General features: G+C 35.0%; 1 protein-coding gene across 1 annotated transcript in view; it reads left to right on the forward strand.

Moving 5' to 3' along the window:
• Positions 1-14,050, forward strand: part of LOC129803307 (uncharacterized) — a 75,894-nt gene extending 61,844 nt beyond the window's left edge. Inside the window, exon 4 of the mRNA XM_055849760.1 lies at positions 13,890-14,050. Within this exon, the coding sequence (XP_055705735.1) occupies positions 13,890-13,903 (14 nt within the window). The 3' untranslated portion in view covers positions 13,904-14,050. The remainder of the gene's footprint in view (positions 1-13,889) is intronic.
• Positions 14,051-14,595: the final 545 nt, after the last annotated feature.

The raw sequence follows: 14,595 nt of genomic DNA on the forward strand, positions 1-14,595 counted from the left end.
TCTTTCTTTTATATCCCGAAGGCAAAATTTCAGAAGTACTTACTTACGTACTTACTTAACCGGCGCTACAACCAATTACTGGTCTTGACCTAACTAAGGACTCGTCGTCACTCGAGCCTGTTACGCGCCACTGTTCTCCAATTTCACACCCCTAATGAGCTGGCGTCCTGGTCCACGCCATCGGTCCATCTGAGGCTGGGTCGGCCTCATCTCCTGGAAGCACAGAGTTTGTCCCTAAAGACTTTCCAGACTGGGTCGTCCTCATCCTTGCGCAAAATTTCAGAAGTGGATATTCGAATTTGTGTCTATCTCTCTGTTAATACATGATTGTAAACATATTTTTAATGAATTACGTTTACAAAAATTCTGGCCGTTATAAATGTTATTATTCAAATCCGTTCCTGGGCCGCTTCTAAGCCGCTGCGCTGTGGTGTTATTACTTTTTGAGTCTTTGTCACTTACCTATAAGTTGGAGAGCCGAGAGAGTCAGTCCGGTTTAGAACGTCAGATAAGAAGGACGTGTGGACTTGGGTCTCTCGGAAGAATCTGACTGTGTGTTAATAGTTTAAGAGAGCCCATTCCCTTCCAATCCTTTCAACCTAAGAATTCGACCGGTATAGATAATGCACTTTTATCATTTTTATTCCAATATCTTTCGGTATTGTGATTTTATATGTCATATGTCATATCCTGTGTTTGGAAGAATCTGCTATGTCCATTTTAGACCACCCAGGAGCGCCTTCCAGTGATGTGGATGCTTATTCTATGCTCCCGGAGTTGTTGGTCGAAGGTGATGCATTATATCAAAGAAAAGGTGTTTTAGCCAAAATCAATTATTTATTGTAGAAATTGTTAAAAGTTGTTTTGTTAATTGCTGTAAAGTGTCTAAAAGTGTGTAAACTCAGTGATCTATGTACCCAGAAAAGACATCATCCTTGTCCCCAATCGAGACGAAGTCCCAGAAAAAGCCTAACATTTTCGACCAATGAAGAAGGTGCGTAGAGCATCGAAAGCTCTGGGAAGAAAAGAAATTTCTATTCTGGGCTGACCCTCCTCCCATCCGACGATCACCGGATTTTTCATTAAGCATTATATTACGTTATTATTACATGTGAAAATTGTCTAAATAAGGCATTCAGATCTTTGCATCGGGCTGGACTCGAACTCACAACTGTGAGTCGAGCCGTGGAATCTATCCGCCCAAGAGCCAACGCTCTTGCCTATTGCGCCACTGATTCCCCTGTGGTATTGTGATTGTACCGGACCGCTTTGGTAATTTTGTACATTATTCAGTTAATAAATTTTATTCAGTTTACATTCTTGTGGAATACTTCTTCAGACGCGGAAATAACGTTTTTATACCGGGTGGAATCTCGCACTTACAACTACAATAGTGTCAAATCAGAGGTCTCACCGTCCAAGAACCGAACACTCTTACCAAAACGGAAGTCTTTTAGCAAAATCAAACATATTTTCATATTTTTCAATACACTATTTTATGAGAGTTTTGGAAGCGGCGGTAAGTAGAGCAAATGTGGCGGAAAGTGGTGAATTCATCCTATTTCTGCGAGGGGTCTAAGAGCGATATGCGGGCCCGTAATCCCAAGCCATATAATTTAATGCACAAAGATTTGTGTTTGATCATCCGAGTGGGTAAAAAACTGATGAATTTGCTACAAGTGAGGAGTTACCCTCTATGTACCCCCATCTGCGGACATATCCTCAGTTTCAAATCGTTTTTCAATTAAGTCGATGAAGCAGCAGAAAGCGTACTCAAGGGTTGATGCACAGAATGCGCATCTCATTTGCATCTCGAAGCACTTTTGCAACCCATCCGTTCCAAACTATCGTAGAAGGAAATATCTTTGTGTTCAATTGTCGTTGAGAATTCATCCTACTTTCTCGCTTTTCCTTTACTTCTACTCATATATTCGCCCATCTCTTTGACAGAGTTAATGAATTTACATTAAAATTTATCAGCTTCGAGTCGTTTCTCGGTACGATGTCTTCCTTGTATTTAGACGGTGCTTAAAGGGGAAAAATAATTTTGGGTACAAAAAGCCACAAGAGAATCCCCTTTTGACTGAGCAATTTTCAATCTCATCAGAAAACACTTTCCATGGAGCAATTTTGGGAAAGAGGAAGGAATTATAGAGAACGATGGAGAAATCTGGTTGGAAAAGTTATTAAAGTGAAAGGCGGGCAAGATATGAATTTTGCTTGAATTTCGACTAAAAGGCTCAAACGAAGGATGGGATAGTTTCTGCGGGCAGTTTATGTTTATCTTCCAACAATTTCCCTTCTGTGAAGGTTCACATATTTTTTTTTTACTTCCTCATCTAACTCCTTGTGGATGAAAATTTGCAAGCTCACCCGAAAATGGGCGGAAGGCAAAACTCTTGAGGAACTTTTGCTTTGCGTGAATATATTTGAACATCCTCGAAAAGCTTTTGAGAAGAAAACAAATAATTTGCATATTCGTGGTGTTGTAACGCTAAATGCTTTTTTGATCTTACGGTAATTTGGTATTTGTTGAGAAAACTTTGAAACAATGAACTTTTAATATTACCAAATTTCTACAGAGCTCTAAGCAATTTATATTTTAGATGCTTTTTCCATATAAGCAAATTCATTAAATACTAATGTTTTTCAAAACATCTGAAGTAGGTCTAACTCTGCACGTGCCAAGGATTTATGTTTTTTTATGTAAATTAGTCATGGAAAAAAATAAGTGTCAGTAACAACACACAGCTGATGTTAATAGCTACACTGTTATCTACTCATACGTTTTAACTCAAAGTTTGACTTAATGTTATCGACGTTACCGAACTAAACTAACTTCAAATATTTTCCATTGAATAATTATCCAAATTTAGTGCGTAAATATCTACACAATATTTCTTTCAAAGAGACATGAGTTTTCAAAACAATTCTTTCTGTGTGTTAAATACTCCAATTTTTGCTGGAGTGATTTTTTTTGTCAGTGTATCGTATGGCTTTTTCAACTTTTCGACAATTTCGAACTTTTTCTCTCAAGTGCATGGAAGTCCTTTTCAAATATTCTCCCGTTTTCACCGAAACTTTTCCATTATGGTCAAGCAATGTTGTGCATAATAAATCAAAGTGTAGTATTTCATTTCGAAATTGATATTAATATCTCAAGGAGTGAAGAGAAAAAGTAGAAAAAGCACTGCAAGCTATATTTTCAACTTATAGTGACGAAACAAAAAGTAAAGTAAACTTCCATAAGCAAATTATTCAAGAGTTTGAGAGTGAACGAAAGATGGTCAAGATGGAAGAAAACTAAAAAGTTACTAAAATTATCGTGTGTTTCATAAAAAAAACTTGACTTTTCGCAGTTTAAAAATAAAGAAGGCAAAACAATTGTAAGCTCTGATTAGTTTATGTTAGTTGAGATTATTTTCAGGCAAGCTTGGGTGCTTGCAAATCAAAATGCAACAAAGTTCGATTATAGTGTAAGTGCGGGTGACTTTTCCCCTGCGGATGACTTCGACCCCGTCTGTTCGTAAGCTTTTCTTGACTTCTAGGACTGGTCTTTACCAACTGATGGTCTTTATCGATCCGATCTACCATATCCGATCTGTGAGAACCCTTCATATAAACATTGGAATTAATGAAATGCTTACTAACAGGAGGAGGTCAAAGTCACCCACGGAGGACAAAGTCATCCGCATCTACGGTGAGATCGGAAATCTTCGTTTTTTTCTATTTTGTTTTTTACACTTTTGTTTTTCCCAGTTTGTCTTTGGAATCTTAGTCTTCGGTAATTTTTGTTTTTTTGGAAACTTTGTCTTTGGAAATCTTGTCTTTCATACATTTTAAACAATAATTATCGGAAATTTTGTCAGTCACACATTTTGCACAAGTATATTTTATAACTTTCCAAAAATTTGCCTTTTCTCAAAAAATTTCCCTTTGCCCCAAGGGACGAAATTAAAAACTTCTCAAAACACAGAAAATTTTCCTTTGCCCCAACTGACGATACAGATAACTTCCTAAAATACAGAAAATTTCCCCTTTGTCCCAACAGGCAATACTGATAACTTCCCAAAACACAGAAAATTTCTCTTTTCCCCTAAGGACGAAACTAAAAATTTCCCAAAACACAGAAAATTTCCCTTTGCCCTGAAGGACGAAACTAAACATTTCCTAAAACACAGAAAATTTCCCTTTTGCCCCAAAAGGACGAAACTGAAAACTTCCCAAAACACAAAAAATTTCCCTTTGCCCTGAAGGACGAAACTAAACATTTCCTAAAACACAGAAAATTTCCCTTTGCCCCAAAAGAACGAAACTGAAAACTTCCCAAAACACAGAAAATTTCTCTTTTCCCCAAAGGACGAAACTAAAAATTTTCTAAAACACAGAAAATTTCCCTTTGCCCTAATGGACGAAACTAAAAACTTATAAAAAACCAATATGATTTCATTATTTCAATTAATAAAATATACTTGTTTAAAATATATGAAAGACAAGATTTCCAAAGGCAAAGCTTCCAATAACCAAAAATTACCGAAGACAAAGGTTCTAAAGACAAACTGGGAAAAGCAAAATGGAAAAAACGAAGATTCCGCAAACCATCTACCTACGGTATGTTGCAAAAGGGTATAGAATTAAAATAATGGGCTAAAAGCCTGAGCTAAACGCATGTGGTTGAAGTAGAACTATGACACCCCAACTTCATCTGATTTAATAGAAGATCCGATTAATCGAAAAATCGATTTTCGAAATTTCGATTTCGAATATTTCGAAAACTAGACATTGCTTTGTCTTTAAATTTTAGTATGTTGTAACTGAAGTCGAGACCTTTCCAACGATGGGTCGCACTCCTCCATCGATGTTCCCTGACCCGAGCTATAATCAAAAATGTCATAACTGGACTGCATTTTTGGTGTTTCTGAAAAATTTTTACAAAATTTTAGTACTAGGGTCGGAGGAACGTCTGTTCGACAGGGAACCCCTATTGACACTTTTGTGAAAATGTTGAAAATTATTTAATGTATCTAGTAAAATATAAGTAATATAACGTTTTTCCTGTAATATACCTTTTACTATAAACAGAGATGTTCAAATTTCATATCCCAAATGGTACAGAGTAGGGTGTCAATAGGTGCTGACACGAGTTCTTAAAGTGTCAATAGACGTTCCTTTCACCCTATATCTGAGATCAAGATCTTTCTAATGATGGGTCCCATCCGACTGTATACCACTCCACTGTACCACGACCCTTACTATATCAAAATGGACCGGACTCTATCTCTAATGTTTATTAACCGATAAGCTGATCTAGGCTTATCACTGGTTTTCTTCTGTTGGACTTCCCCACTCAGACTATTTAAAATAGAAAATGACCAGTGATAAGCCCCAGATAAGCTTATGGTCGCTGTGGTTCTTTACACGTGACCTCGAAATGCGTGCAACTCGGGGTGCTTGCAACTTGGAATGCGTGAAAATTCGATTATGAGTTGAATTTTGGTGGTAAATAATCGCGTCAAGCCAATTTAATCCATTTCGAAAGACAAGAACAGTTTACTCGACGCAATTCTTTACCCCCAAAATTCAACTCACAATAGAATTTTCACGCATTCAGAGTTGCAAGCACCCCGAGTTGCACGCATTTTGAGGTCATCTGTAAAGAATCTAAGCTACCGTAAGCTTATCTGGGCTTATCACTGATTTTTTCTGGGAACTCACGGGGAACTTGGGTCACATTTTGTCAAAAATTGAGTCATATTTTGTCACTTGGGTATATTATCATATCTTTTTAAAAGGAGTTATAAGGTAAAAAATGGTTTAATTTTGTATGGGGGCTACTAGAAGGGGTGATGGAGGAAGGGTTTGGTATGCATAGTTAAAAAGTCTTCTTTAAGCCGTGTTTGCATGCCGAGTTTCAGCTTTGTACCTCCTCTCAGAAAGAAGTCATAAGGTAAAGTGCTCTCATTTTGTATGGGGGCTACCAGAAGGGAGGGTGGGCAGAGGGAGTGGCATGCATGAATAAAAAGTTTAAGTAATACACTGATCCTATACCGAATTTCATCAAGATCGCTTTAGCAGTTCTTGCGTAATTCGTTGTCAAAACAGCGATTTATAGGAAGGATAAAGGCCTTTTTACAAGGACTCCCAGCGTTTATCGACCTGGGTCTTGGAAATTTTTTATTCTTATATCAGTACCTACAAAATAAGCCTATTTTTTGTGGTGATTCCGTGACCAGCGCCCATATAGTTTTAACCATTCTCCTTTGTCTATAATTACTTGAAACTATGTATACTTGAAGGGGAATAAAAAACTTTAGTGAAGATATAAAAAAAATAATTACAAAAAATAACATAATAACATCAGAATCGTACCTGGGACACTTTCGTCACATATCCTGCGATATGTCGAAGGCACAATAATCATAGTTTTGTGAACATGTTTTCAAAATAACCTATAAGAGTGAGCGAGATGACTAGACTTATATTTCATTCATTCTCACTAAAATATTAAAAGCAGGTGATGGCCAAAATTCTAAAATTAAAAAAACCGAATGCCAAAATCCCAAACGCCAAAATCCTGAAAAGCCATAATCTACAAAATACAAAATCCGGAATACGTTCAAATCCCGAAAACCAAAATCCGGAATGAGTCAAAATCCAGAGTAGCCAAAATCCGGAATGGGTCAAAATCCCTAAAATCCAAAATCCCGAAATGCCAAAATCCCAAAAATCCAAAATCCCACAAAAGCCAAAATCCCGAGTGGTTAAACTCCTAAAAGGGACGAAATTATACAGAAAGATAGTGTGTCGAATAATTTCCCAAAACACAGAAAATTTCCGTTTGCCTACACCAAGCTTTGATGTAATAGTAGGAGTAGCTATAACACTTTGAAAAATTCAGAATTTTGACTTTCGGCATTTCGGCTTTTGCAATTTTGGGATTCGGGATTTTGGCTTAGGGGATTTTGGTTTTTGGGATTTAGGCTTTCAGGATTTTGATGTTCGGAATTTCGGCTTTCGGTATTTTGTCTTTTAGGTATTTTGACCAATTCGGGACTTCGATCCATTCAGGATTTTGGATATTCGCAATTTCGATCGATTCTGGATTTTGGTTTCTGATATTTTGCGTTTTTCGGGATTTTGGTGTTTGGAATTTTGGTTTTCGTATTTTATCCGGGACCCATTAAAAACATACCAAATTGAAAAATAAATGTTATTATGAGTAAGTCAGCTGTTATACTGACTATTGCTGATTCTGTTACAATATCATATCAATAATCAATGAGAGATTGTGAGTATTCCTATAAAGTTGGGGCCTGATCTAACGAAATTGCGTTTTCCTCGGGCCACAATAACTTGGATTCTAAAGAATCTCACTTAACTGTTAAGAAGCATAGGGGAAGTGCTTATAATTTTGGACAGTCTGCTTATAAGCATCGAAGTTCCAAGTTTGAAGTGCGATATTTTCTATACTAATTGACATTTCTTGTTACTCTCTTTTCAGAAGGGTTGTTTAGAAACTTAGCAAGCTATTTATCGTCTTATTTTTATTAAAATTAGTTTTAATACGTTTAAAAATGAATTGATAAGTAGAGGTGACCTTGGCTCTTATTTTGGACAACTTGTTTATTAATTTGGACAACTTGTCTGTAAATTTGGACAGCTAATCCGCCTCAATAGGATGCCCATTGTTCTTCATTTGATGAACCAATCTTACCAAGTCCTCTTCCTGTTCATGTAAGGGAAACGTAGAATGTCACAAGAAGCCCGGAAACTTTCCATATCATTCATTAAAGTGAGTTGACTTCGGTGCTCCAAGTACGTGCGGATTCGCTCATTCCCTGACCTTTCCGGGAGCCTTTCAAGGTATTTCTCGCTACATCTCTTTCGTAGAGATGATGCTCCTTTGTTTCTCCAGGCATTTGTCCAACCTAGTCATCACAAAAGCTAAAACTTCACGAAATTTCGTGAGAAAAACACCTGTCCAAAATAAGAATCATCACCTCACTGGTGAATGTCTTAAAAAATTTCCCATTTTTCACACGAAAAATATAATTCACAAGGCAAATCTCACTTCAGGTCAAATGTACAAATCATCAGTAACGTGAATCAACACAATATTCAATGAATATTCAATAATATCACTCAAAAACAGCGAACAAACTTTGTTAGTACTTCACCAAAACTAAATAAGACTGAAGTAAGCCACGAAGTTCTGTCATATTTCTCGTAAGCAATTGCTCACACTGAATTTTCAACAAAGCAATTTCAACTCAAATCATATTCAAATTTTAACGTATTTAGTGTTAAAATCTTCCAAAAAGAACAAATATTTAGATAGAATTCATTATTCATCAAATATTGGAATAAAAATTTATCATTTTAATCAATTTATTTTTAGTGTCCAATGTTATCCTCAAAGTGTCCAAAATAAGAAACTGGACAAAATTATGAGCATTTCCCCTATAATGTTTTAGTCTACAAAGTTTGTGAACTTCAGAGTTTTTTTCACTCTTAAAAGTTGATTGTTTTGATGTTTTAAATGCATCTAAAATATTCATTGGAGTCCGAAATTCTCCTAAGAAATTATTGTGGTGTGGGCAGAAGTTTGTCACAAACCACTGAAAGAGGGAGGGTTCTTTAAACCGGATGAAAATTACTGTTGACTTTAGAACTTTTCGTCACCAAGATTGAGATGAGTTTCGCATTTTGTGCCAACAATTTTCCTCAACAGTGTTGACTGTTTATCTATGTGTTAACCCTTCTTAGTTTTTTCCCGATTTCACAACTGATAAACCAAAAAAAAACCTGTGAATTTTCTCAAGGGGAAGAAAGGTCAAAAGGGAAATTATTCTCACATTCATCGTAAAAAAGAATTGTGATTTTTTTTAGACGAATTTTGATTGCATGCCTCGCTGTTGATAGTGAAATGGAAATAACAGCAAATGAATAATTTATTGGTTTTCTTTTGCTTCCAAGAACTTTTCTCGCAATCTCTCCTTTTTTTGCACACATCAGCTTGTGAAAATTCTCAGATTGGATTTTGCACAAACATCGACTCTCTCGCCGTGATTGCCTGGGTATTTCATTTGAAGAAAAACTTCTGTCTTTTTCCTTGGCGATGTCTTTATCGATATTTTATTAAAATTTTCATCAAAGAGAATTTGCATAGAAATTATTATTCGGATTTGGCACATTTGTGTTCTGAAATTATTTCTAAATTATTATTCTGACATTTTAGCAATGGAAATTTTCAGGAATATTTTATCACAGGCCAAATGATACAGAAGATAAAAATATGGGACATTAAAGAAACTTTTCAGGTCTCAAATACGATTATTATTATTCTATCGTTGAATTATGTTATATACAATTACATTTTATTAAAATTAAAATTAACATTTTAAATTCAACAATTAATATGCAGTATATTTGCTTTAACCTTTCAGTGAATACGATCGAGATAATTATAATATACATCTTGATTTCACCCACTCGCATTGAAATATTTATTTATTTATTTTGATTTACCGGGCTTTTTTTCATTTTGTATGTTGATCAGTTTACACTGTATATGAGAAATATGATCCTTCAGACGCTTTAACCCTTTAAGGACGATTAGAACACCGGTCTCCCATAAAGAATATAATTTTCCTGACTACCTAAAGTTATTTTTTTCTTATATCTGTACATAATTGTCAAGTAGAAGATTTAAGGAATCTAGAATATTTTTTGCAAGTCTCTAGCTATTTGCTATGTAGTAAATATTTAAGCTCAAAAGTGGCGAATTTTTAAATTCCCAAATTCATAATTGTTTTTATTAATTTTTTATACTTCTAATTTTTTTTTTATGCAAAACCCTTTTGGCAATAAAAACTACAATACTCATATGTAATATTTTTCATTAAAGCGAAAAATATTATTCATTGATATTGTCAGAAAAATTACTTAAAATTTTTGGGCTATTTTTGTCCCTATTGTTCATAGAAGCACAAAATACACCGAATCAGACTCTGTTGGACTTTCCAAGGTTAGATGTAAGACTTATCATTGATTATGTTTCCCACTTTAATTTTTATTGTTGATTTTCAGTCCGTAAAAAGTGTCTCGTCGTTAAACCGTTAAATAATTTGCACTAGGCGAGACTCGAACTCACAACTGTGTCAGTCGAGTCAGAAGTCACACTGCTCATGAGCCGATCGTTCTTACCAATTTCGCCTTGGACCTCCGAATACTATGGAAACACATTTACAAAATAACAAAACCAAACTTATTATGTTCAAGCCGTACATGGTAAATGATTCATTAGATTTTGAGAAATCACTCAAATTGATTAGTATTTAGGATTTTGAGACCTTCAGGAACTTCAACTTACTTAAAAAAAAACTGACCTTAACATCCATTTTGAAATACATGTAATGCCCTAGATACACTTACGATTAAAGCTGAGAGACGGCTTAACGTAATTATAATCAAAATAATGATTTGATTAAATTCCCATTAGTTTCCCATTAACTAAGCCGTTTCTCGGCTTAAGCCGAGACATGGATTAGTCAGAAACTGATGGAAATGTAATCTGCTCATTATTTTGTTTATAATTACGTTAAGCAGTCTATAGTCTTAAATCGTAAGTGTGTCTAGGGCATCAGCCTCTAGTTTAGGCTTCTATTAGGGTCTCGAACTCAGCTACAACACACAAAAATGTCGTCAAAATTCATCGACTAGTTTTTAAAATATTGTTGCGGGCCTGCTTAAGGGAAGATTTTCAAGCTTCACACACACTTTAGCTTTGAATATTTCTTATTTTTGCCATATTCCTTTAATGAATCTGTTCTATCTAATGTAATATATTTAAATTAAATAGCTAGTCCTGAGTCACATATTTCCTGAAAAAAAAATGGTTCAAATTCGTTAAAGGAATATGGGAAAAGATATGAAGTGCTCGAGGCCAGAATTTGTGCGAAGTCTGAAAATTTTACCCTATGCCTTGACTATGGAATGCTACACGACACTTTTCATGGAGCGACTGCCGTGTTTTATGGAAATTTAAAATTTTATACCTAAACTTCGTGCCAGCAACTCATACCCGAAATGAAGTGGTTACGTGTTCTCTTGAGTTCAGTTAAAGCTATCATTTGAACCCGAGTACATACTTGCTGGATTTATCCGCTTTGCTAGAGCAACTATCAAAGCAAAGTCTGTGCGCTATTAAGCTATAGGGTGTCCCATAAATTACGCAAGATTTAAATTAAATAAAAAAAAACACATTTTTTTCTCAATTAAACTTTTTTTATAAATTGAAAAATAAAGTACATAAGATAGGGTTTATGTATTAAATATCGTATCCAGTAATTAACCTCCATAGCTCTGCTGGCATATGAATCTTTTCGTCGAAGGTTTCCCTGATATTTTTCGACAAATGTGCCTAAATTTCGATGATGCAGTGTTAGAACTTCTCTTATAATGCACAGAGGTGGATGTAGGCCTGTTGACTTAGGCTTGTGTCTTCGAAAAACCGAATAAAAAAATATAATGGTCTAAAATTACATGATCTAAGGGACCAATTCTAATCACCAATAGAGAAAATTACATTCAGGAAATGCCTTATGGACGAATTGCATTATTTCATAGGCTATATGACATGTCACACTATCATGTTAAAGCCACATGTCCTCAATATTAATGAATTCATAATTAATTAATTTATTAATGAACAAATCCTCCAATTTTGGCTTCATAAACTCGGTCATCATGTCGCGATATCGAACGCCAGTAACAGTAACGCTTGATCAGCTTTATTTTCAGATAATACACTGCTTCAATATTATTAATCATTTGAAGGGCTTGTTCTTGGATGGAAAGTGTATTTAGCCTTCCCAATTGATTCAGTTCTGTGAATTTTTCAATTAGACTCTTTATAGTTGACGAAGTTAAATCAATTTTCTGACCAATTCTCGAACCAAATTATTTAATTATTTTTTAAATATTTTTTAAGAACAAAAACGCGTTGGTCTGGTATTTAGTGATGGATTTTTTAAAAACCCTAATCTATAAACTGTCACGTAGTATTTTTATTATTCGTTGCGGACCTTTATTTCAGAAATGCCGCTAAATTTAAATCTTGCGTGATTTTTGGGACACCCTTTATATGAGAACAAACCTTGAAGTTGATCTTAGATGAGTCCTTACATCAAGCAACAGGTTGGGGATTTGAACAAGGTAGGATATCGTGACGATTACCGCGAGCACTCTCATATAGTGAATCTACGAAGATTAGATTTAAAGGCCAAGGAAGTTCTCTTCCTTATAAATTCTTTACAGGCCGGGGGAAATAGATCGTATGCACAGTGGACGCCATTACAGTTACGACACTTAATGATTGCTCCAAATGATCAATTTTCAGTTTTATGGAGCCCATTGCATTTCCTACAAGAGGCGGCATGCGACAGTTTCAGGATCCATGATCAAAAAGTAGACAATTTTCGCAAAGAGTGGGTGCTTTGGGTGGTGATCTGTTGTAGCGCCATTCTATGATCACATTAAATATAAACAATTAGAAAGGGTTGCTTTCAAATTATATTCCAAAAAAATTTTTTTTGAATATTTTGTTCTCAATCTCTCACCATTTTGTCTTTAGAAACACGCAGAGAAGTTATGGATCGACCACGAAAATTCAAATTTTACGTTTTCTGTACTCGTGGTGTAAGAGTGTCAAAACGTATTCGTAACCGAAGGTTTTAGTCCAATCAAATAAGGTTGAGTTTCACCAAGAACCACATTTAATACGGTTTTCTCGCAGAAGATAAAATGTAGAGAATATTTAGAGATTCAAAAATACCTCTTATTTTGTATGTATATCTCGTTTTTTTTTTCTAAACTAAAAGTGTTTTTCAATAATTGGTAAAATAGGTATTTCTGTGGAATTGGAAAGCATCACTGGTTTTTTTTTTGAAATGAAATAGAATATGGGGGAAAATATATGTTCAGTGTGCTGCTGACAAGAAAAATTGATGTGATCTCTGCTCCGAGTCTCGTGTTTTTCCCGTTTTTGGCCCCCGTTCGCCACCCAAAAACCAACCATAGTTCTTTCTCAGTCTTGCCCCTTTCCATAATTTACTTTTTATATATAGTTAGAGAATTAGTTTTGCTTCGACGGAAACGTGACTTGAAAGTGAAGTTTGTGCACCCTCTTGGCTCTTGGACTTCTTCTTGAAAATTTTCATGGGTACTCGTGATGCTGAAGATGAGCACGGTGATCCCAAATACGGATCTGTGTGAGGCTGCCTCAGAGTCGACGCGTCACAGTCTACAAATCTACCCAAAAAAGGGGGAAGAAGAATTAAGAATGTGGCAAACATGCCAAAAATCACCCACATACACGGAAAACCCCAAAGGAGGTTGGGCTCTTGTATTCGTTGTGGTTGAAGATTACGCCATGTAACGATAGGAAATATAGGGGTTGATGACGGGATGAGGTTAGCATTCCTGACGGAATTCTTCTAAGGGTGATTGAGTAAGAAAATCAAAGATGAGAATGGAGTCAGGGTTGAGATAAATCAGGAAAACAAGATGCGAAATAGGGTGGAATTTTCTCATTCCTTATTTAATATCCTTATATTCTTTCTCTTTTCACACCCCATCCAATAAACATTGAAAAAAAATATCAAAAGAAATAAAGAAAGAGAATATTGAAATTTTTCTCAACCACTCTTCTCAAGGAATTCATCTGTGATCTTGTAAAACTCAATTACTTTTTTCGTCCTATCCGTCAACAATTTTTTTATAGTATTTATTCACGATGAATTGATTAAATATTTGAGAAATTACATACAATATAAAAGAGTCAAGGAAGAAAACAACATTGATGGGATTTCAATCTACTTTTCTTTCAGAATTGAATCATTGAAGAATGTAATCATGATGCTGTGGACTGCTTCAAAGAATTTTTTAAGGAATTCCCCATTATTGATAGAAAGGTATGTTTCTTTTGGTAAATATTAAGAGAAATTTATTTATTATTTGGAATAAAATGAAACATGAAGTATGACTAAAATTTCTTTTGTACTTACTAATTCATTGAATTCTTTACATTTTGTCCAATGCAAAGAGAAACCTTTTGGAGATACAGAAATAATATGAGATAAGTTTTCAAAATTAAATTTAGGTCCAAAATTTTTCTGTTTTAGGGTAAAGTAGGTTAATCGAACAAATTAATTAAAAGATTATGGGAAAAGTATGAAGTGTTTGAAACCAGAGTGTGTGCGAAGCTTGAAAGCCATCTCCTATTGGAGGAAAATTGTCATTTGTTGCACGCACTCGACCTAGAAGAAGTCAATAAATATCTTAAAAATGTCGACAAATTCGGTTAACTCTTTCGTCTCCTTTGGGACTCTGGGTACCCATGGAAAAAAGAATTTTTTTAGACTATTTAGAATCGATAAAATTCCGATTCTTGTGGATGATTACAAACTAGAAGGATGTCCAAATCTAGGATATTTTTTGCAGGATCCCAATTAACTCCTGAGCTAAGATATTTTTGGTCAAAAATCGTGAATTTTCGATTTTCTGCTTCCTTGCACATATTGTGACTTTTTTCAT

This window comes from Phlebotomus papatasi, chromosome 2 (assembly GCF_024763615.1).
Source record: "Phlebotomus papatasi isolate M1 chromosome 2, Ppap_2.1, whole genome shotgun sequence".
In the NCBI taxonomy this organism is placed as follows: domain Eukaryota; kingdom Metazoa; phylum Arthropoda; class Insecta; order Diptera; family Psychodidae; genus Phlebotomus; species Phlebotomus papatasi.